Source organism: Perissodus microlepis, chromosome 5 (assembly GCF_051167445.1).
Source record: "Perissodus microlepis isolate ML-2025 ecotype Zambia chromosome 5, ASM5116744v1, whole genome shotgun sequence".
NCBI classification, from domain to species: Eukaryota; Metazoa; Chordata; class Actinopteri; order Cichliformes; family Cichlidae; genus Perissodus; species Perissodus microlepis.
Window position 1 is genome coordinate 22,274,999 of NC_140465.1, and position 22,859 is coordinate 22,297,857.

The 22,859-nt window shown below is 37.7% G+C and overlaps 3 protein-coding genes across 8 annotated transcripts; 1 reads left to right on the plus strand and 2 right to left on the minus strand.

Moving 5' to 3' along the window:
• Window positions 1–33: 33 nt before the first annotated feature.
• On the minus strand, window positions 34–3,907 carry c5h3orf18 (chromosome 5 C3orf18 homolog). Of its 3 annotated transcripts, XM_084928812.1 has the most exons (6): window positions 3,525–3,907; window positions 2,145–2,572; window positions 2,016–2,041; window positions 1,590–1,719; window positions 1,380–1,415; window positions 580–614 (listed from the first exon to the last, which is right to left on the minus strand). In XM_084928812.1, the coding sequence occupies exons 2-5, from the start codon at window positions 2,400–2,402 to the stop codon at window positions 1,410–1,412; spliced, it is 420 nt and encodes a 139-aa protein (XP_084784938.1). In that variant the 5' UTR covers window positions 2,403–2,572; window positions 3,525–3,907; the 3' UTR covers window positions 580–614; window positions 1,380–1,409. The 3 variants fall into 3 exon arrangements, with proteins under 3 accessions (XP_084784937.1, XP_084784936.1, XP_084784938.1); XM_084928811.1 differs by lacking the exon at window positions 1,380–1,415 and having other exon boundaries at window positions 34–614; window positions 2,145–2,558; window positions 3,525–3,904; XM_084928810.1 differs by lacking the exon at window positions 1,380–1,415 and having other exon boundaries at window positions 34–614; window positions 3,525–3,904.
• Window positions 3,908–5,833: 1,926 nt separating this feature from the next.
• Window positions 5,834–11,895, minus strand: LOC146387298 (calmodulin-like protein 6). The gene is made up of 3 exons (XM_084927297.1): window positions 11,887–11,895; window positions 7,809–7,979; window positions 5,834–5,941 (listed from the first exon to the last, which is right to left on the minus strand). The coding sequence occupies exons 1-3, from the start codon at window positions 11,893–11,895 to the stop codon at window positions 5,834–5,836; spliced, it is 288 nt and encodes a 95-aa protein (XP_084783423.1).
• gnb1b (guanine nucleotide binding protein (G protein), beta polypeptide 1b) lies at window positions 11,857–22,714 on the plus strand. 4 transcript variants are annotated; one of them, XM_084928822.1, is made up of 11 exons: window positions 11,857–11,984; window positions 16,889–16,998; window positions 17,145–17,183; window positions 17,264–17,370; window positions 17,542–17,605; window positions 19,184–19,346; window positions 19,658–19,724; window positions 19,814–20,015; window positions 20,127–20,343; window positions 20,481–20,596; window positions 20,930–22,714. In XM_084928822.1, the coding sequence occupies exons 2-10, from the start codon at window positions 16,942–16,944 to the stop codon at window positions 20,585–20,587; spliced, it is 1,023 nt and encodes a 340-aa protein (XP_084784948.1). In that variant the 5' UTR covers window positions 11,857–11,984; window positions 16,889–16,941; the 3' UTR covers window positions 20,588–20,596; window positions 20,930–22,714. The 4 variants fall into 4 exon arrangements, with proteins under 4 accessions (XP_084784948.1, XP_084784945.1, XP_084784947.1 ...); XM_084928819.1 differs by having other exon boundaries at window positions 11,858–12,290; XM_084928821.1 differs by lacking the exon at window positions 11,857–11,984 and adding an exon at window positions 14,957–15,501.
• Window positions 22,715–22,859: the final 145 nt, after the last annotated feature.

A 22,859-nucleotide genomic window follows, 5' to 3' on the forward strand; every position in this document is an offset into this window, starting at 1 on the left:
TAGATTTGTACAACAAGAACATTTCGTTAGAAATCGGTTTAAATAACTTTAATGTACACACACGCAGAGAAACAATCCTTAAACGCTCACAAAAGAATAAACCGACTGGGGAGAAACACTTTACTTAAGGATGGAAACACATCCAGCTTTGAATCTTGTCAGGAATGTAGGACCAAAAAAATCACTAGAACACAGATATACACCTCTCTTTTATGAAACATAGACGTAGATACTGAAGCTCAGAAGAACTTCCCTGACAAGCTACCAAATATTTTAACAGCAATGACATGACATGATTTTTTTCCCTTAAAAAAAAGTGCATCCCACTTGATTTGTGTGCCATATGATAACAGTGCAAGTTCATACGTGATGCTTCCCGTTGCCCTTCTCCACCATACATGCAACCGCTGCCGTTCCACGCATGGTGACGATAACCTTCATCAGAGCTCCAGTTGCTCCGCCACACAGTCTGGTTTCCCTTTATAGAGGCCAGCAAACCTCGCAAACTGATTTTATCCAATGGAAGAGAACTGTTAAGCGTTGAGAGCTTTGGCTACATCTGTGAAGACAAGACGACTGGGCCTTTGTGTTGTCCCTTGGGAGCTTGTAAGAGTCTGCAGGAAAGCAGTAGCAGGAAGCAGGAAAGCGAAAACCGTTACATTAAGATCATGTGATGACACAAGCTTTATAGTGTCATTAGTAATAAAAGAAAGAAGGACAGAAGGAAACTATAACAATAACTAAATTATTCTTTTCCCAGTAATGTTTTGCTACTTTTAGAACAATAAGAGCACCTACACATACTTAGCATTTTAGTTTTAGACTGTGATTCATTACTGAAACTAGAAAATTTGTACCAGAGGCCACAGACCACATGATGTAAATCATAAAATCCGGAATTATGAAAATACCAGCATGTGTTATAAAACTGATTGATGCCGTTGTCCTGGTTGTTTTACACAGCCAAAATAAAGTTTTGATAAAAATATTACGGTTTGAAAGCCTTTTTTAGGCTTTCAAATGCATTTAATGCACAACATCAACAAGGACACAGTGGGATAGATTTAGTTGACATCTGAAAACTCTGAAAATGTGTTTGCTTCATGTGGCCCCTGGGGTAGTTTATGTGTAAGTATTTAGTTGAAAGAGTGAGAAGGAAAGGATGTGAAAGGTAATATGAATGTAGGTTCAAAGGAAAAGGCAGTATGATGTAGCGCTGTTTGTCCTCCATGTATATACTCTAATGCAGATTAGGTCAATGAATTAGAGGTTGTAGTTTTATTTGAGATACAGATGCAAAGACAGCATGAAAGAATAAGGGTAGTGAGAAAAGGGGGTTTTAGAGAAATGGTTGAAACGACATACAGGACATACTTTACCATTTTTTGCCTTTTATAACTATGCCATTGTCAAAACTTAAAAGGAATTAAAGAAAATAAAGAATTATGACAGCGAAAACACTTAACAGGAAAGCAACCTCATAAGAAAAACATACAAAAAATCTGCACTGAAATCTTCAGATTATACATAAAAATAAACACAAACAGTAAAAAATCAAAACTGCTACTTGGAAAAACTGTCAGTCCTACCTTGGCGTTGGGCCCTGTGATGCTGCCTTCCCGACCATGATCCAGTAGTTCCTGTTCCAGCAGGTCATCTTGTTCTTCAGCTGGATCGAAGTTGTACATGGGCATGAGCTGGTGTCTCAATTTCTCCAACCTGTGTGATGACAGGTTAAAGATGAGCAAGGGGGGGAAAGACTTTGAAATTAACATAATAATCATGTTGAACACATACTGAGCCAAACTTGGTGCCCTCTGTGTGATCCTAGTGGTACTAATTTGAGCAAATGATTTGCTTTTTTCAAGAAATTATTATGCACTAGATCTCAATGTAAGCTTAAACCCATGAAATACCTAATAAAGATATGTTTTAGTTGAGTTAATTGATTATTTTCGTTTTGTGAAGACTCAAAACAGATGGTAATCCAGCCTTGCTTGGTTGTGGCAACTTACCGCTTCCGTTTCCTGATATACAGCATCTGGAATGGAGAAGCAAAGATATGATGGAGAAAGTTAAATAACTTTTATGTTTTATACTGTGTGAAATGGTTTTGAAGAGACCATGTTTAAATGATTCCTTACTATTGCCACTGCTAAGCCAATGACTGTGATGATGCCAAAGGGTACGAGCAACATTCCCATGCCTGAGCTCTCAATCACGACTTCTGGCAACGCGGTGGCATTCAAATTGGTCTCATTTGTCGTTATAGTCACAGTCATTAACGTTCTTGAGGTGATATTGTCTCTGCTTCCAGGACTTGTCGAGAGGAAGGGGATCGTGGAGGTTGTGGGGGTTGTTGAGAAAAAACTTGTAGTTGTCCTGGTTCCATTTGCAGCCATTGTCGAGTGTAGCCGTTTCAACCGGAGTGTGGATCTTCACTATTTGTGTAGATGCTGTTATACTGCTCAGCCTCTAGTGTGTGTCATGATCAGCAAAAGTGTCTTCGTGCTGGTCCGACGTCTCCTGAGGCATCGACGGTGCTTTGGCCATAAGATCTGTAACATAAAACCTAACACATGAAGGAGAAGCTGATAACTATTTTGCTACAATGAATCTGTAGAAGGTTTCATGTGATAAAATGAATTGAATGAACTATAACCATATATATGAAAATGCTTACATCCTATTTTCTTATTGCTTTTTGACTCGTGATTTAGTTAAATCTTTAAAAAAAAAAAGAAGCAAAGAATTAAACATTTCACTTTTGGAACCCTCACCCTCATATTTACTCAAACCGTGGTGATTGTGCCAGTGGGTTGTGGTAGGTGTTTTGGGCAGGATGTGGGTCATAAACGCACAGAAGGAAATCGGTATGCAGAAAAAAAAAGCTTCATGAATTTCAGCGGAATGGTAAGCATTCAAACTTCAATATGCACTGTGAGGAAATGTGTTGGCAGCGTATTCTAACATCAAAATCAACTTACATCCACCCACACACACACACACAGGTTCCATAAATATCCTCTGCATCCAAGACTTGGTACATGTGCCTTCCACACACGTACTATGCACATCCCATGAGAGTGCAAAGCAGTTTTTCCTTAAGATTTACATTATATGAGGAGTGCTAAAAGACGAACATGCTTTCCATTTTGTTATATGGTGACACAGAAAGGCATAGACATATGATCCATTCCTCCCTCCTCATCCTGTCTGCTTGTGCTCTTAATGAGGAACATGTGCAACTGAAGCCAACCAATGAAAAACAAAGACTGGATTCAGTCATTGCTCTTGTCCAGTTAGCAATTCCTACACTCCACAAAGACGGAGCATGCAACATTTTACATGGTCTTTGTGAGGATGATTGTATGATTGTATTACCATGTGATACGGATGCGTGTTATTTTTAGTTAACGTGTAGTGGATCTCAGCTGTCCTGCACTAACAGCTGAAGCCAATAATCCTGCCACCAGGACCAGGTCTTACTCATGTGTCCTCTCAGATTAGAGATCCATACGTACCTTAACATACAACATGCATGCTCAGAGGTGACCTGCGGCAGACTAGGGGCAGTTAAAGACAGAGAATTTCACTGTAAGAGGCAACATTTGCTCCAGTATTTGCCCCTCCTCCTCCTCCTCTTCTGCTTCCCCCTTTAGCAATGCAGGTATTGGACAAGCTGTTTACATTGACAAAACAGCCATTTTCTCTGAAGATGGTTTCCACACGTCAAAGAAACCCTACCCTGGTAACCCCCAAGATCTTCCTTTCCAGTTCTTTGATAGCCTCCTAGGATCTACTCCCGTCGTCTTGCCCTTTCTTGTATTTCACACAGCAGAGGTTGCTCTGGGGATGCTGCAAACAGAGATCAGTGCGGCAAGCTCCCTCCCCCTTCACCCTGCAATTGGTCTAATGGCTTCAGGATGATAAATGTGGTTGGCTCCCTCAGCTGTCTGTTTGGCTTTGCAAGGATGAGAATGGGATTTAATGGGACTGCACACCAGATGCTGCCAGACCCGTGTGAATGACTGCATCCGGGTGGCAGGTCTGAGGAAATTAACCCTGTGATGTCTTCTGTCCGAACCTCAATGACCCGAATTCCCCCAGGAACACATGGACAGAAGAAGAAACCAGCAAAGAAATTAGCATTAAAATTTTGTTTCAATGGTAAGGATTTGCACAGTTGCACAAAAATCACCACACAGATAAGTGACTGAACACATTTTATTTTCCACTTTTTTGTCGATTTTAAGCAAATCTGTAGATTCTTCAAGTCATTTTGAACAAGTTTCCAGTCATCATTGCCACAAATTCTGAAAAAATAAAAATAAAATCATTATTATTTGTTTCAACCTTTTTGGTATGTGACACTGTGGGTATAATAGTACAGTTCTTATACATTACTACCCTGCATAACATATCTTACAAAATTTGTTTGGAGATTTGAAGTTAAAACACTTTCTGTAGTCAGTTACAGTCACTGGTTTAATAATACAATTAGGTTGATTAGTAATTTCTGCCTATCTGTGTTGTCTAAGTTTTTATGCCAAGACCTCTATTCCCAGTCACCTTCTCCAGCTCCTCTAAGGCAAGACCCAAGGCAAGCCATCTGAGAGACTTGATCTCTTCAGCAGGACCCAGATCTGTCTCAGGATCTCCTCTTAGTTGGATATGCCTAAAATACCTCACCGAGGAAGCACCCAAGAGGGACCCTAGTCAGATCCCAAAACTAAATAAGCTGGATCCTTTTAATTGTGGACTTTTAGGAGTTTCAAACCCTTCATGAATTACTGAGCTCCTAACTCAATGTCTAATAGACCCGGCAGCCACCCTTCAGAGGAAGCTCATTTGTAGATTTAAATAAAATGTGTAAAAGCAATAATGACTTGATACACTAAACATTTTCTGATTGATTTGAACAAATAAAATTAATCACAATCATCAAAATGATAAAATATAAAAGAGAATGCATATAACGTGCCTTCATAATCAGTCTCCATCTGATATCTGCCTCCATCGATATTAAACATGAAAAAAATATTAAAGACAAATTCCAATTAACACTAAGTGAAACTACGATGGCGTATTAGGGCCACATTAAGAAAATTATAAATTATTGTCCAATTTGAGAAAGAAGATGAAATGTGGAGGTTAAAGTTGTTTTTTTCAAGTCAAACACTGCCATGGCTGATATACCCTCTACAAAATACCTTGTGTATGATGAGTTAGTGAAACAACTTGATGAGCTGTCTTATTGTGTCTTGTGATGCAACACGACTGGATGAGAGTGTGTCCATCGACACCCTTGCATCTGTCCATTTCCAGTAATTTTATTTTGCAAACCCGGCCAACTCATTCAAATTTGTGTTTTTTCCTTCTGACCAGAAGTGGCTTTCTGCACCATCTCTTCAATGGTGTTGTACTTCTCACACTGTGTGTATGTGCTAAAAATAATAATTATTTTTTACTAACTGATCCTGAAGTATGATTTCACTAGCTTGTCTACACAGGGCATTTTGTAGAGCGTATAGCAGCCGTGGCAGTTGTTTGACTTGAAACGACAACTTTAATCTCCACATTTTGACTTTTTTCCTCCCTTTATGCTCAAAATGAACAATAATATTTTTATTCTTAATGTGACCCTAACGCTCCCGTGTAGAAAACAGTCTGATTAGCATATCCATGCTTACTGTGTTTTTCGCAGAATATGTTATAGCTTGATTTGAATTAGGGAACTTTTGTGCCGTGTAACAAGAGTGGAGAAGTATGATGTCTTTGTTACAACTTTGTTGTGTTTTACTTACTTGAGCGTGTTCAGGCAATATATCTCTTACCCTCTAAAAGCAGGTCTGAGTTCAGAATCCTGGTTCTTTGTTCTTTCATGGTATAGAACCATGAGACCCAGAAAGCTTTCATAGTTAAATACTCTTTTTCCTGAAACATCGCAAAAATAATACATTTTAATCTGCTCCATGTGTGATTTTTATGCATACATAAAAAAAATCAATACATTTACATGTATAGGGGCTACATATACCCTTTTAATTATACAGTACATAATAACTACACCTAAAGAAGATCCTCTCCAAGCAATATATCTCCTTTAAAGGGATGTATTCTACAGATATATATCAAAATTGTGGGTATGTCTCAGCTTGCATTGGTTCAGACAGAAAACGGAGGAGGGAGGTGTAAAGAGAGCAGGGAAGACAATAGGAAATCGGAAACAGGAAAGGAAATTGCAATATTTCCTCCAGTTCTTCAGATGAAATGACACATAACATAACTAACACAGTTTTGCTAAGTTAAAGTGACATGAAAACTATACTTCAGCATAAGTTAAATCCCAGGAATGCAGTGTTTCAGTGCATCACAGGTCATATAATGGTTAATTCATTATATCATTCATTTCACAAATGCAAGAAACTTTTAAATCACACTAGGAACAACTGAGGAACAATGAGCATTTCATTTCTACAAAAATTAATCATTTTTAAAAATATATATATATTTTTAATACAAATAAATGTATAATTTAATAGTTTAAATGTTGGACTCTGTGTGTGTGTGTGTGTATTTTCGGTTGCTTGGGAGATTTGGCAATGCAAATAATCATAAAACCACTAGACACTTCTCAGGTTACACACTGTAAAACAATGCCACCTAGTGATTTACAGAGAAACCTGCAGTAAGACTGCGGCATACATAATGTTTTTAAATGCATTTTGGAATATTATTGTTCTCTGGGAAAGCTGCTTCATAAATCCTTAATCGATTAAGATGTGTATTAAAATTCTGGGCCCGAATAGGCACAAAGGATAATACCACAAATATCTTAAGATTAATTTATCAGATCAACAAACAACAAACATCAATTTCATATCAGCACTTTTCCTAAGTTGAATAAGCCACATTATCGCTACAGCATTTTACTTGTCTGGTTTGGGCTGATTTTAAAGAGATAAAGCTTCCACTAATGCGCACATTAACGTGCAGCGGATGTAGAAAAAGACATTTCTAAAGTATGTAAATAGAACCGGTTTACGTGCAACACAGTATAATAAAGCATAACAACTGCAACAACTTGATTAAAGCTCAATCAGCAGACAACAGAAGTAGAACCTTAAAAAGTTCTATGTCCACTTGCTAGATAAATACAGTACATTGCAAAAGTCTTGAGCCATGCCATGCCTAGCATGTTTTGCTAAGAAAATGATGAATAGGTGCAGTGATTTATTGAAACATGTTCAAACATAATTTGAAATTTAGTATATAAGGCAGAAACGGTGTTTGTACACTTGAGAGTCAATATTTGGTATGACCACCTTTATTCTTCCACACAGCCTGAACTCTCTTTGCCAGGTTTTCTTGTAATTTCTTTAAGAAGTCTTCAAGAAATGTTTTCCACGCTTCTTGGAGGACATTCAAAGCTCTTTTTTAGAACAAATTTTGCATTTTTGAGAAGAGCTGCTAGTAACAAAGTGCCCAAAGATACGTTGTCTGTTACATGTAGACACAACACTGGTTCACCTCTTGAGTTTGGTGCTTTTTTAATGCTTGAATGATTTGTATGTTGAGGTGAAATGGTTTAACAAACAAAAGAAAAATCCTATGAAAATGGTCAGGGGCAAGAACTGGGCTGAAAATGAGTGAAAAAGCAGCCAATGGCCAAAGAAAATATTTGCTATTCTTCAGTCTAAGATCACTATAGAGAACATATGGAGAAATTATGGGTAGCTCAAGAACTCTGCAGAGTAAGACAGAGGGTTTTTTTTCCCATAGCAAGGAATTTTGCAGGTATCTTCTTTGTCCACATCTTTGGCCATCTGGATGAGCTCGGTCTTGGTAGGATTGATTCCAATTAAACTCATCATCCTCTCTAGCTCTTGTGTCTTCACGTCTCCATTTCCTTCTTCATCAAACATCTCGAAAATTACATTGTATTTTTTGATCTGTACTTGTGATAATTTGCTGACCTGGAAGGAAATGAAAATGGGGAAACTGTTTAAGAAGCTGCAGTTTTATGCTGCCAACAATATTTGTTAGAGGATTGTTAATCATGAGCCTAAAACCTCTCATTTCAAGTTAGTCATTTTAGATATTATTCAAATTAATAACTATTAATAGTTAATTCTCAAGATAGCATACTCACCAATTTTTCAGGATTATATAGAAACGAGTCAGTGCAAGTACTGTGTGTACCGAAAACACTTAATGCACAATAAGAGGATGTCTTAGCCTCATCATTTCTAAATGTTTAATGCTCTTTCCCCAGAGTTTAGAAAAGCCTGCCAGAAGACCATTTATGGCACTTAGAGGATGGACTTGCTAATCACCCATGAGGAATAATTTGATACTGATCTCACCCATCAAATGCAACACAGCTACACTGGAAAATAACTAGTTTGTATAGCTTTAAATTCGTCAAATATCCGTATTTTTAGAGAAAGTAACAGCAACGCAGCAAAATATTGTAAACAATCAGATGCATTTTTGTGTGACCTCAGTGTCACATGACGACACAGTTATGGGAACTGCAATTAGCTTAGTGTGGCCCATTAGCAGGTGTTTGCACAGCCCCCCGGTGACTTTTATGAAAGCTGACATCCAAATAAGGAGGCACTCAACTGCAAGATGTTATTTTCAACATTACAGTCGGAACATTAAGAATTTTACATTTGTTAGCTGAGTGAAAGAGCTGTGTATCACTGTACACCTCATTCCTCTTGTGAGCTAATTCAGTGCAGAGTGCAGAATTTAAAAGGACACAACATGGAAATCAAAATGAAAAGTTATGTGAAGCTATTAGCATTTAATATGTAGATTAGGTAATAGGCAAAGAGATAATAGTTACTTTTTTTTTAAACATTACTACCAGCTGTCAGGTGAATTTCATGAGCTGAATTTACCAGGTCCCTGTCCTTCTAGTTAAGCAATTACATGACTAATAGATCATTGTGACATTTACAAATAAAAATAATATGACCGGGAGAATTCACATACATTGAATTATAACTTACACAGCAATGTGGGAATACTTTTCTTTCTGCATCTGCATGTTGAAATCAAATAACTGCTTTCATTAATGATCAAAATGTAATATTAAAATTATACTGACAAGCCATAATAAAGATGGTCATGATAATCCAAATGTTATGTGATTTGTTTTTATTCCACGGGGTCACTCAGAGGTATGGTACTAAAGAGATTCTATGTATTCTTCATTTTGCTGATGGCAAAGATTATAGTAGATAAATCCTGTCATAAAATGTGAGTGTAACAAAAATAAAGAGGGAAAGGTAAACACAGTGGCTTTTCACATGCTGTGTATTAAGAAGAGATTTGTCAAACACTATTTTCAATGTTACCGATTCCCATCTTGCCTTTATATTTTTATATATATATGTGGACCATCAGTACCAATAATTGATTCAAGGTTTTCAAGGTTTAGTTATGCAGGGTAGTGATGGATGATGAATGGATGATGAATGGATGATGCGAGAAGGAAATGAATGTAGGAAGATCAGGTCTTATGTCATCTGAGCCTACTTTGAGCTCCAGATGGTATCTTGAAAATGGAGAGAAGGGAGAGTAGTCTGATTGAAAGAGGAAGGATGGACAAGATGCAGCGAGGGCTTAGATAATGAGCGGATGTGGTGACGGGTATGAATAAGATGGAATTCGTGAGGCAAGTGAGACAAAGAGGTTGGTAGTCGCTAACTAGGTAGCTAAGAAATTTGCCTGACAGGTGATTACATGTGGAACTTTAGTTAACGTCTTTACTACATTTACTCAACCAAATCCATTGCAGGTTGTTTTTTCTGTATGACATTCCTGAGCTACTTATTTTTTCTGGTATGAATTAATTCAGGGGTGCCCAATCCTAGTCCTCGAGAGCTACTGTCCTGCAGTTTTTAGATGCATCCCTAATGGTTTGATTACCTCTTCAGCATGCCATCAAGTTTGGCAAAGGCCTGATAACAAGCCATTCATTTGATTCAGGTGTGTCAAAACAAGGATGCATCTAAAACCTGCAGGACGGTAGCTCTCGAGGACTGGGATTGGACACCCCTGGATTAATTGGATTCTTATATTCTAGTTTGTCTAGTATGTATTTCTTACATGAACTGGGTCCACTTAGGATTTTTTTACGAGTGTATTTGTGCATCAGATAACTGCTTAGTATGACTAAATTAAATATCAAAACCGCTCATGCCACCAAAATAGCTTTGATCTGTCAGGTCATGAAACGGGACCTCTGGGGGTGTCCTGTGGTATCTGGCACTGTGAAGTTGGCGGGGGATCCTTTGGGTCCCATGGATTATGGGGTGGGACTTTTGCAGATAAGGTTTGTTTCATGCCATCTCACAAATGCACTATAGCTCACATGGGTAAAATAATGCTTGAGGGCAGGGATCAGCCTTGAACCATCTCAATCTAACCCCCAATGTCCTAAGAGAAAAGCAAAACAAATGCCAGTGAAATCAGAGTGTAATCATTGATGAACGAATCTTGAGGTGAATGACTGCACTGGGTCCACACAGCTATTTAATTTTAATTCAGTGCTGTTTTTTTTTTTTTTTTTTTTAAATCAGTGACCTATGCAGTAGTACATATCATACAACTGGCAAGATGTAGGCTAATTTAAAATGTATATAACAACTTTTTCATTTGGATTTTTTAAGCCTGTGCGGCCCTCTGGAAAAAAAAAAAAATCTTACCTACCCCCTACTCTATCAGTTAGGGATTCATGGAATGTTGAGGCAGGGTCAAGTAGCAGCTATGTCATTGTGTCTTTGCTAGGGTGTGTATACTCACTCTGCAAGAGCATTTTGGCTGCTGGTGCAATCAAAGTAGCATTGATATATATGCTCACCAACAAGATTTTCCACCAGAAAATTGCATTGCATCGCTGCATATGTTGAAAAAGTAATCATTACCTCAGTAGCTACAATTTTTGTGAGTGTTTTTTCCCCAGTTGCTTTCTTATTTTGAATCATGAACTTTGACCTTAAGTGCAATAACTGAGGCTTCCAGTTCTTTAGATGTTGTAATGGGTTCTTTGTGACCTCCTGGATGAGTCGTCGGTGCACTCGTGGAGTAATTTTGACAGATCGGCCACTCATGGGAAGGTTCACCTCTGTTCTACGTTTTCTTAATTTGTGGATAATGGCCCTCACCGTGGTTGACTGGAAAAAAAACCTTGGAAATGGATTTGTAACCCAGAATGATAGATGCGAGTGGCTTTATCATCTATTCTTGGGTTGCTTTTGAGACCTTTTAACTTGCTATTTAATTACTTGATGTCTTGATTCTGCAGGTCTGGCAGTAATCAGGCCTGAGTGTAGCTCCTGAAATCGACTCAGTTTTCGGAAGAAAAAAAAAAGTGGTTACTCACAGTTAATTCATGATTTCACAAAGGGGATTTGGGGAAGTAGCTGGGTAATTATTTTTTCACGTAGGGCCATAGGGTTTGGATATCTTATTTCACAGTTAATAAATGAAATAATCATTAAAATAAAGTGCATTTTATCAACAAGTGTGGAAAATATACGAAAAACTATGAAATCGGGAAGGGAGCAAAAGCCCCCCAGTACTGAACTGAAATCATGATTACCACTTCCTACTTTAGAAGCGAAGTTGGGGCCCTGTTTACTCGATCTTTAACTTAGGCTCCTTTGCTCAGAACATAAGCGAACAGTGTGCTCTCTTAAACTGTATTGTGCTCGAATTAAATACGCGTGTACAAAATTAGACGTGCTAAGCATCGCTGCAAGGGGGCTGATGATAATTGTAGCATCTCCAGTTATAGAACTCCAATCGAAGGTTCTCTCTCCCTCTCTGCTGCAACGTGGGGTTTCCCAGCGCTGACTGCAGGGTTACCGCGCCCATCTCATCGCTCGGTGGCCGGACAAGAGTGTTACTACGGAAAGGGCAGATGTTAAGCTCGGCAAAAGGGAGACAGTAGGCTGTCTTGTTGGGTGAGCTTTAGTGAATTTAAAGATTGGCTTTTTATCTGCCTGGGCAGTGCCTTCATTAAAGGGCTTTAGTGGGTGTGATTCCCCCTCTCCGTCCCCTCCCCTCTCCGGTTGGTTGACTGAGGTTGTCAAGCTCCCCCAGCCGTAGCCTGCGTTCGGGAAGGGCTACTCCTCGGAAAACTACGCTAGCTGGCTTAAGCTAGTTAGTAAGCTAGCGTTGTGGTGTTCGTTGATGCGTGGATCGGAGATACACACCGTCCCGTGTTCCAGTCAATGCCCAAACTCAAAAACAGGCGCAAATTGAATCAGGTAAGGCAAAATGAAGCGACCAGCACACTGCTTTTAGAGCTGTAATTGTAACTGTTCTACCTTTAGCTAATGAATTGTGGCGGAATTGAACTGCCCGGGGGTGGGGTAACAGTAGCCTAGCCTTCTAGTTAGCAGGGGTTAGCTAGCATTAAGTTGGCTATTTTGCCATAAGAGTGTTTGCATCGGTGGATCCCGGTGTAGAGTATTAGCTGCAAATTAAATGACGGAACTTAACTAGTATCCAAGCATCTGAGCAACGTTAGCTACAATTAATGTCGGCGGAAGCTTCTGGCTGGCGTTTAAGTAATGTTGGCCCAGCGGAGGTGCTTCTTGATATAAAATGCATTGATAACCATATGATATAAGAGACAACTGCAGTAATCATGCTTAAATTTAAAGCTTCACTGATTGCACTGACTTACATTATAATCGAAATGGTATATTTAAAGATTTTGTCAGTTGATGATGACATACTGGGTTGGGCTGGAACAATAAACGTCCCGTAATAACAGCAAACAGTGTTTTTCTTGTGATTAAAAAGAGTGGGTTATAGCATCACTTGTTAACTCTGCGCACGCTTCTGTGGATTAAATTGCAACACTTATTTAACGTAAATGCCATTGCCGCGTTTACACCCTGTTTTTACCAGCCGAGCAAATAAGTTAGCATATCGGTGCCTGTCTGCAACAAAACGGCCGCGTCGATGCAACGCCTTAACTCGTGTTGGGAACATTACTTATCAACAGCCAGCTAACTTGCAGGTTTCATGGATTTAGTTTTTTTTTTCTTTCTGTATTCGCTTATTTTCTGAAAGGTCATTTGCTTTATGAAAAACACCCAGCCCCCCTTCCCTCCCCCCTTTTTTTTCTTCTTGCATTTGTCGCTTGCTGGAGTAAAACAGGCCATCGCCGCCCGACCTTGCAGTTTTACAGTCTTCCCCCTCCCTCCGTCTGCTGCAAGATTAAAAGGACCAAATAAATTTACGTGGTAATCAAATTAACTTGGAAGTACTGCGTTTAACAAGATTGTTAGTATGTAAGTAAGTGGATCTCCGAAGGCCAATCCACAAGCCAGTTTTCTGGTTTACCCACTGTTGCTTAAAAGCTAACTACATAGCACCCTGTATAATTGCGGAAGAGCGGCGGAGTCTTCCCTGAAGTGACTGTGGTTACGTTATTTTGCATTAGATAATTCTGGCTATTTGGTTCGCGTGTTATGAAATTTTGCGAGTGTTGCGTTACATTGACTCTGCTCGTTTCCAGGCATTTTTAACCCTTGTGTGTAACTGTTCTTAATAAGGTGACTTTAATTTTTTGAATATTAGCTCTGCCCTGCCTGCAGGCCTACTCTGTCGAGCTTGCTAGCAAGCTAACTAGCGGACAGCAGTCTGCAAGATGGCGTTTAGCTGCATCTTCAGTGCAAGTCATATTATCTTTACACTGTGCAGCACTCAGTATTTTTGCCACCTTATTGTGCAGAATTGCGTGTAATTTCCTCCTGAAACGTGCGTGCAGCCTCTGCAGAGTAACCTACTAAACAAATTCAAACCAAAAGCGGGGTTAAAACGGCTATCCGGCAGCCATTCAAATGCAACGCAAAGTCCAATGCAAATGATTTCATTGTGACTGTTGTAGGCAAATCACAGTACTACACACAATGTCTGTGTCAACTATCAGTACAACTCATACACTGTTGGTTAAACCTTTGCACACAAACACGTTAGTTCATGCTGTTGATTTATACTAGTACATTTTCTGTCACAAAATCTGTTTGCATTGTTAAAACTACCAATAGTGTTTTGAAATTAATTGCATGTTACTGGATTCCTTCAGAAAGTAGTCCTACTTGTATCTGGTCACAACTGCATGAGAGGATCTGTAATATGGTTGCGATGTCATTGGAAGCTGAAAATCCTGGCAATTTCTCAAAGCAAGTGCCTGGATTAGTTGTGTGTAAAAGAATTAAGATTAATCTCATCCTTTTATGATTGGAAAAACATATTTCTAATGCCTGGACAGGCTTTGCCAGCTGTTTACATTAGTGGACATGGATAGGATTAGAGACTCATTGACTGAGGATTTTAGCTTTTAGGATTATGGAGTTGCTCAGTGATACTGCTGGTTATGGCTTTTTCTGTGATCCAGCTTTAGACCTGTGAAACATTGCATTATTATTATTATTTAACAGTACAGATAAGCCGATATGTTCTTGAGAACAAATGTTTGTTTATCTAGTGAAACATACACATTTAACTGAAAATGTAGAAGACACCTAAAATAGCAGACACAATCTGCCCTTAAGGGACTTGAAAACTAGTGAGCTGCAACTTCAGGCTGTTTGCCACTGCTCATTGTTTATCATGCAGTCAGCTGACCCTGATCAGGCGCTTGGAAAGGAGAAGTGATGAGGGAGAGGAACTCCTTAACTGTAAGCATCCACAGAGGTCAACAAGATTGAATTTTTATTTTTTTTTTAATTTCTGAATGTAGAATATTTAAAACTCAGATTTATAACATGACTCCAGGCTATTCCACATTAATATTTGCCACTGGAATTTATTTTTATTTTTTGGGGAATTTGGCATTTAAAAAAAGAACAAAAAAGATTTAGGTGTCTTATTTCATCTGACTCAAGTTTGAATTTAAAACATTGAGCATTGAGTAGCACTTTAAAACTAACAGCTTTTCATAGTTTAGTTGTGATAGATACTCATCAGTTTAACTTAAAATAATTTAATTTAAATTCATTGGAAAAGTTCAAATTCAGGCAGAGTTACTTATCTAACCTCCTTTTTCTGTAGTTGTTTCCAACTCTGTGTACTAAATAAAAACTCTGTTTTATTTTTGAGTTCATGGGATTAATTATACTTAAAGTTAAGACAGGAAACTCTACATTAGTGTAGTAAATATTTCTAACTTCAATTATTAGTTCTTTTATTTTTCTCAGATTGAGAGAAGGAATATAGTTTTAAAATTATGTTTTAAGAGGTTTTCAAGGTGAGAATGGCATCCTGCTGTCACTGGATGATGCTTAATCATGATTACGTTCCATGACACATTTATTATAAGATTAATGAGCATAAGAGGATAACTTGAGTTAGAAAGGCCAACCAGTCAGACAACTTAAACGATAGTGTAGATAAGGTTGAGAAGACTTTCAGTCTTGTCCTGCAACTTCCAGTAACATAGGTGAGCTGACGGAAAAACACAAGGTAAGGTAACTGGTAGGGCAGTGCTAGTTAACTTGATCTTTAGTAACTTTACAATCATATTTAAATCTGTATTACATTTTGTTTTTAATTTCTGGGTTAATTAGGTTTGGTAATGTTATTTATTTTTCACTTTTAAGCTGTTACATGTCTAACAAGTAAAAATTCTGAGTTTAACTTTGTGACTGTCGTCTTCAGTATCCATATAATAGAAGGAAGTTACAATTCTTTAGAAAGAATTTGGCTTTCAAGCGTTCACATGTTCTAACAATACAATAACTCTTGAATCTGTAGAAAATTATGGCTGATCTTACATTTGGTCAAAACTGAGAGTGTTTTCTCCACTTTAGGTTGGTAACTTATTTACTCTTTGCAGTTCAATACAGAAGTATCCATTTCCCATTTTAAATGCAAAGAGATGTCCCGTGTGCAGCTTCAGGTTGGTTTTGTAAAGTATTTTTGTTCACCGCACTTTCATAATTCATTAGATGGATTTTACCGCAAGGTTATTTGTCTTACAGGATAACTGGAGTCAGTATAAGAACATTTGTCCAACTAATACTCCTCCTACTGACCTTATTATTAAATTCAATACTATATTCATAAATCCATTCCTACCTGTTGATTGCAGCCATCTTTTAGGTGTTTCATTCTTCTACCTTAGGAAAACCTTACTTTTCGTTACTCTAAGTATGCTGACGTGGACGTTACTGAAATGGACAGTTAACAAATGTTCGAACCATAACAGAAATTAAAATGGTAGATAAATCTGTCATGCTAAATGCAGTTTTAGTTCAGTATTGCATTGCTGAGCTTTTGTCTTTTTCCTGATATCTTCCATGTGAATGAAATCAGTGTCGCATACAAAGAAACTGATTTCAGACACACTGGGAATGCTATATATATATATATATATATATATCTCATCAGTAAAATTAATATGTATATATTTTATTAGCTGAACTTTGAGCGTGCCTCGAGGCTCTGTATTAATATAAGTGGCTTATTGATCACTGAAATTCTGAGTATCCCAGGGATTGAGGTCAACAGGATAATGACTGCTTTTCGGATCACTGGAAAGTCATGCTTTAACAAGATTTGTCTGGCAATATGAATTGTGTGTCAGGATTTAGCTGGTGACATTGAGGTGGGGAAGTAAGGTTGAAGCATGAACTGCACATTGGACATATTGTAGGTAAACAGTTTATTTTTTATTTTTTTGCCATCAATTCAATCAAAACAATCTCGCTGAAAATCTTTATCCACTGCAGGTCTGTGAGCTGCGTTCAGACCCATTTTGCGTTTGTCTTCATTACAGCTTTGATTTTAAAATGGTTTGCTTGAAAGATTAAAGTTCCTCATATTTCCTTTGTTTTTGTTGCTTTTTTAGAGCAACAAGTGCCCGTGGTAGCTGGAGTAAGGTAATTGAAAAAGCAGAATAAGATGAGTGAACTGGACCAGTTACGCCAAGAGGCAGAGCAGCTCAAGAATCAGATCAGAGTGAGTAACAAAGTATCACTTCTCCACATAAAAGCATACAGACGTTTATTCTGAAAAATCTGACAGCCCTTCCAGTCGAGACTGGTGTGAGATGGAAAATGTCTGACCAAAGTGTTGACCCCCCCTTTTTTTCCTTGTCTCCTCAGGATGCCAGGAAAGCATGTGCAGATGCCACACTATCACAGGTAACATTTAACTTTTCATAGTGTTTGGGTTGAAAAGCATTTGATGGGAAATGAACCATATAGCACTTAATGTTTTACAGATCACAGCTAACATTGACCCCGTTGGCCGAATCCAGATGCGTACAAGACGAACGCTGCGGGGCCATTTGGCTAAAATATATGCCATGCATTGGGGAACAGATTCTAGGTAAAACCTAACAGCCAGAATATGATTTGTGGAGCATAGTGAACTTTGTGTCTTTCAGCAGTTTATGCATATTTTTCTATTGTTTTTAACTCTGGATAAAAAATAGATGCGTGACAACCCCTGGATACTGTGTTAGTGATGTTCATATTACTGTTCTTTTCTTTTTTGTAGGCTCTTGGTCAGTGCCTCTCAAGATGGCAAACTTATTATTTGGGATAGCTATACCACAAATAAGGTAATTTTCTTCATTATTATTTTATAATGAGGACTAATGGAATAATAGGCAAATCTTGTGTTTAATCTAGTTGACAGGTAATAACAACACAGCCTTACAAAGCGCAGACAAAAAAAGTGCGGTCATCTTCATTCTGATGTTTTAAAATGTTTACATAGATTGGATACTAAAAGTGATCTTGAAATTAATAAAACTATATACATTTAGTTTACCTTTTAAGTTGTTCCTTTTGTACTATGTTGTACTTCTTTATGGGATAAAACATTTTTTTTGAACCTATGAGGATATGTTGAATTGAAAAGAGGGAAAACTTATATTTAAAAGTGTTGCAGATCAGCTGAGCAAGAGGCATTTGTGCCCTTTCCCTTGAGGCTGATGTGTCTGGTGTGCAGTTGTTGATATCGGAGGAATGAGTACACTGTTTTAATGCCTAAAAGGTAATCTGGCTTCTCCACCAAAGACAGAAGTTTCTTCGGGATCCTTAAAAAGCTTTCTGACTTGTTTGGGATACTGAAGAACCTTTTGGGGTAATATAATTTAACGTGATACTGTGGACAATGATCCAGCTGGTAATAAAAAGATTAAAGGGTAATTCTTCCAACATTAAAGGGTAGATGGAGGTTTGATTTGTTTATGGGATACTTTAATGCTGGTTATTTCATCCTCTGTTTAATTAAGCTGTTGCATTATGGTGTCCCTAAGCAGCAGATTATTGACTGATATCATGTTTCCATTGAAATGGAAAAATTACGGCCGTGATTTTTACAGGATGCTGTCTAATATCTCAGCAGTGCAGCCTCTTCTGAGTTGTAGCTTGGGTCACAAGAACTTACTTTGTGATCTGGCAGTACCTCACAATAGCTTATTTTTATAGTTTAGACTTGAAAAGAATTTGGCAGTTTTTTTTGTTTTTATTTTTTTTGTTTAGAAACATCTTTTGTTCAGTTTAAATTTCAGGCCTAGGCTTGTCCTCGAAGGAACCATTGGAAACTTGTCAGCAAGCCACCAGAGCGTTCTTTGCTGTAAGCTTTGGTTCACTGCTGCAGTCAGGTTGTTGCGCTCTGGAGATTTTTTTCTTTCTTTTCTCTTAAAGGAACCTTGTGTTTGGCTTCTGTCTAACTACTCTACCATAAAGACCTTTTTGATGACGTGCTGACGTGATTGTCTTCCTGGCAGGACTTTCTAAACTGTTTAATCCAATAATTTTGACATAGGTCAACTCTACTGAAGCCCTACACACAAATTTTAAGGACACATTAAATCCAGCAGGACACAGCTGACTACAGCGTTGAGTGCTATAGCAAAGGGTCTGAATACTTGTTTAAAAGAAAGCTTGAAACTTTGAAGTGTAAAAAGTGAAGGAGCTGCAGTACTTTCTAAATTGTATAAATAAGTATTGACATTTATTTTATGCTTTATAAAGGCAGACTGACATTGTTGTGTGTTAGTGTTTAAATGCCAAATTTAGTTATTGTAACATTGCTCTCCAAAAGGTATGTAATCCTATTTTAAAGATTTTGTTTCTTTGACAAAATGGAACTTAAGTACCTGTGCATGTGTGTGTTTGTTACTCTATAGGTTCATGCCATTCCACTTCGATCTTCCTGGGTCATGACTTGCGCATATGCGCCTTCAGGAAACTATGTGGCCTGTGGTGGCTTAGATAACATCTGTTCCATCTACAACCTGAAAACACGTGAGGGGAATGTACGTGTGAGCCGTGAGCTCGCTGGACATACAGGTAAATGGTTGTAAATGTCTTCTCAAATAGCAAAGTATCAGTTAAAAACATGCTTCTTTTGCCATATTGTCTATGTTAACTTATAGTTGGATTCAACAAAACATTGGCATGATAAGGTGTATGTTGCTTTAAAAATTTGTGTTAGCCTTTTTTTTTTTTTTTTTAAATTTTCAATGAATTTTAAATAACTGATCTATTTACTGCTAATTGCTGATTAGCCGTAACTGCAAGTAGGGGTTAAATGTGCACTGCTAGTTCTACATTTGTCTTTCACTTGTGTATTAATGACTTCTATTGACTCTCAATATTAGGATACCTGTCCTGTTGTCGCTTTCTTGATGACAACCAGATTGTTACAAGCTCTGGAGATACCACTTGGTGAGTGAAAAGATGACATTGAGTTCCGTTAATGAGTAGTTAACGTGCTAGACAACTGGCAAACTGATTCTAAATCTTTTATTTCACAGTGCACTTTGGGACATTGAGACTGGCCAGCAGACAACCACATTTGCTGGACACACCGGTGATGTCATGAGCCTGTCACTCGCCCCTGACTCAAGGTTATTTGTCTCTGGTGCTTGTGATGCCTCTGCTAAACTCTGGGATGTTCGAGAGGGCATGTGCAGACAGACATTTACTGGCCATGAGTCTGACATTAATGCCATCTGTGTAAGTTCCATACACATGTAAATACAAGTGTTTTGCTTGCTAAATTTGTTTCCTGTTTGTTATTTCAATCGATAATTGGACAATAATTATTTCTGTTTTTGGAACTTTCAGTTTTTCCCTAATGGAAATGCCTTTGCCACGGGCTCTGATGATGCCACCTGCAGGCTGTTCGATCTGCGTGCTGATCAGGAATTAATGATCTATTCTCATGACAATATCATATGTGGCATCACCTCTGTGGCATTCTCAAAGAGTGGCCGCCTTCTTCTGGCAGGATATGATGACTTTAACTGCAATGTGTGGGACACACTAAAAGCTGATCGTGCTGGTTAGTATTGCTGAAAAAGCCTTTTATCTCCTTAGTGTTGGTAAATCCCAAGAGCACTTTGTAACATCCAAATTGATGTCACCTGTATTTCCTTAGTGCACTACTGTTAACTAAATGACAATTATGATTGCTTATAGGTGTGTTGGCTGGACATGACAACCGCGTTAGCTGCCTGGGAGTTACTGATGATGGCATGGCAGTTGCAACAGGATCCTGGGACAGTTTTCTGAAGATCTGGAATTGAAGCCTGAAGGTTCTTTTACTGTTTGATTGTTTTTTGGGGTTTTTTTGTTGGTTTTTTTTGCATTTTTTTTGTTTGGTTTTTTTTTTTTGTTATTTTTTGTTATTATTATTATTATTTTTTTACATTTGTATCCAAATAAATGCCAATTTCCCTCCAAAATCCAGTTACCTTTACGCTTGTTCCACACTTGGTTGTTGTTTGTAATGGGACACAATCAGTGCTTGATCTTTGTCCATAGAGTTTTAAGGTCTTAACCTGGCGGAACATTAAAAAAAAAAAGGCTAAACAGTAGGTCAGATTAGATTATTCAAATCTTAAATTTAACCTTTCTTTGTTTCTCAGATGTTCATTTAACTCCAAAGTTGACTGGAAGACCATTACAACTTGAGAATGTTCACAGCATCTTCTTCAACACTGTTTAAACTGACTTGGACACCACAAAAACGAAGGGAAACCAATGCCTTTCCTACACAAAGAAGAGCACAATTGTTTATCACCTAGTTAAGAAAGGATCTCCTGTGGTATCAAATCCAAAACTTGTGCATTCCTTCTTGGACCATTTTATGTTACCTTGAAAGAGAAAACAACACTATCATCCCATGCAAATGTGTGCGTCTTGAAAGCAAATGTTGGAGTGTAATTGTACAAATTATTTAACTTTTTTCCTTTTTTTTTTTTTTTTTTTTTTTTTCTTTCTCCTTTTTTTTTTTTTTTTTTAAGATTTCTATTCTGATGGTTTGTTATTCTTGATGGCTTTTTTTTTTTTTTTTTTTTTGTCATATTTCTTTAGTGGTTTTAGATATGTTTGAATTACAGCTTGTCTTTCTAATCCAGGTGAATCATATAAGACAGATGAGAAAAACATGCAGAAGTAAAAAGCTTGGATCATATTACACGAGCAGCTTTCAAAATGTCCATGATGTATTTATATACTAGCTGTTTTTGTTTCATCACAGCCTTTTGCACATGAAGCTTTGCCTCTCAACTAATACTGTGTTAACTAACCAAGCACATGCTATAAGTTATGAATGCTCATTCCAGTACAGAAAGAGTTATTACCAGTAAATTATCCAGTTAAGCCCCTTAATTCTTGTACATGCCTTTGACTTTTGGTGGGAAGGGTTTGGTTTAGGGTGCTGAGGTAACTGAGGCATGGCTCGATTTTACTATATGAAAGGGGATTTGTGTTTCGTATCCACTTTGAGTGAAACACCTCACCTGACTTAATAGACACTTCCTTTGCTTGGGACTGCAGTTGCAACTCTGTGAATGAAATGTACAAAATCAATGTCTGAAAATAATGGTCTGTTTTAAGTTAAGACATTTAATTTTGTCTGCCATGAGTTAATTTAGATGTGCATGCTGTAGACTTGCTTTCAATGGTGCAAAAATCCTAGATTTTTCTTTTGTTTCCAAAAAGGAGAGTAACCTGTTGATTGAACTTAATAGAGGCCAATTTATTTTTGGCTCAAACTCTGCATACATACATCATGTACTAATACTGGTAACGCTATGCACCAGAGTGAGCAAGAATGGAAACAGACTTATTATTGACTGCATACTTAATGTAAATTATGCTTACCAGTTCTATTGATGCCAATTTTGTAATAATTATAACAATCATTGTGAGAAATCTATCCTTGAAAAGTCCTTCTCTCTCCTTCAAATCTTCACACACACAATGGAACAGAAATGTCCTCACACACTGTCCATACTAAAACTTTTTGTACACCCCCTCCCCTCCCCCCCCCTCCATTGGTCTTAAATTGAAAATCAGAACATCTGAATGACAACATTTTCACTGTATACAGAAGCACTTTTGTTAAAGTTGTGACATATTTTCACTTTTTTCTTTTTCTTTTTTTTTTTTTTCCTTTCTGCGATGATGTACAATAAATGTGATGTATTCGTGTATGGCCACAAGTGAAAATGCAATTCAACTGAGGTGGATTCCCTTTTCTCTTTCCATTAATATTATAGAGCTCCGCACCCTTATGTACCTATTCACTTTTTGTATTTCATTTCGGTCTGTTGGTGTTCCACGGTGAGCTGGATGCAAGATAGATACTGTACTAAATTGTACTGTTATTGATTGGAAAATGTAATAAAAAGCTGTTTGAGATCTTGCTTTGTTGTGTTTTTGTGAGGGTTCTGTCAGAATCTTCTGATGTGCCATTTAAACAATTCACTGCTTTGTGCAGCTTTGAGTTTTTGGAAGGAGCCTTAAAAAAAAAAAACTAACTTGTATGCAGTAATTGTATTGTGTTCACTA

Excerpts from the sequence above, each read along its gene's own strand:
- c5h3orf18 (XM_084928811.1), bottom strand. The coding sequence starts at position 2,402 with ATGGCTGCAAATGGAACCAGGACAACTACAAGTTTTTTCTCAACAACC. Across the intron at positions 1,720-2,015 it reads TATATCAGGAAACGGAAGCG|GTTGGAGAAATTGAGACACC; the intron begins GTAAGTTGCCAC and ends GTCATCACACAG. Across the intron at positions 615-1,589 it reads TCACAGGGCCCAACGCCAAG|ACTCTTACAAGCTCCCAAGG; the intron begins GTAGGACTGACA and ends GCTTTCCTGCAG.
- LOC146387298 (XM_084927297.1), bottom strand. Across the intron at positions 5,942-7,808 it reads TGGCCAAAGATGTGGACAAA|TCAGGAAAAAGAGTATTTAA; the intron begins GAAGATACCTGC and ends TTTTGCGATGTT.
- gnb1b (XM_084928822.1), top strand. The coding sequence starts at position 16,942 with ATGAGTGAACTGGACCAGTTACGCCAAGAGGCAGAGCAGCTCAAGAAT. Across the intron at positions 19,725-19,813 it reads AGCTCTGGAGATACCACTTG|TGCACTTTGGGACATTGAGA; the intron begins GTGAGTGAAAAG and ends TTTATTTCACAG. Across the intron at positions 20,016-20,126 it reads CTGACATTAATGCCATCTGT|TTTTTCCCTAATGGAAATGC; the intron begins GTAAGTTCCATA and ends TGGAACTTTCAG.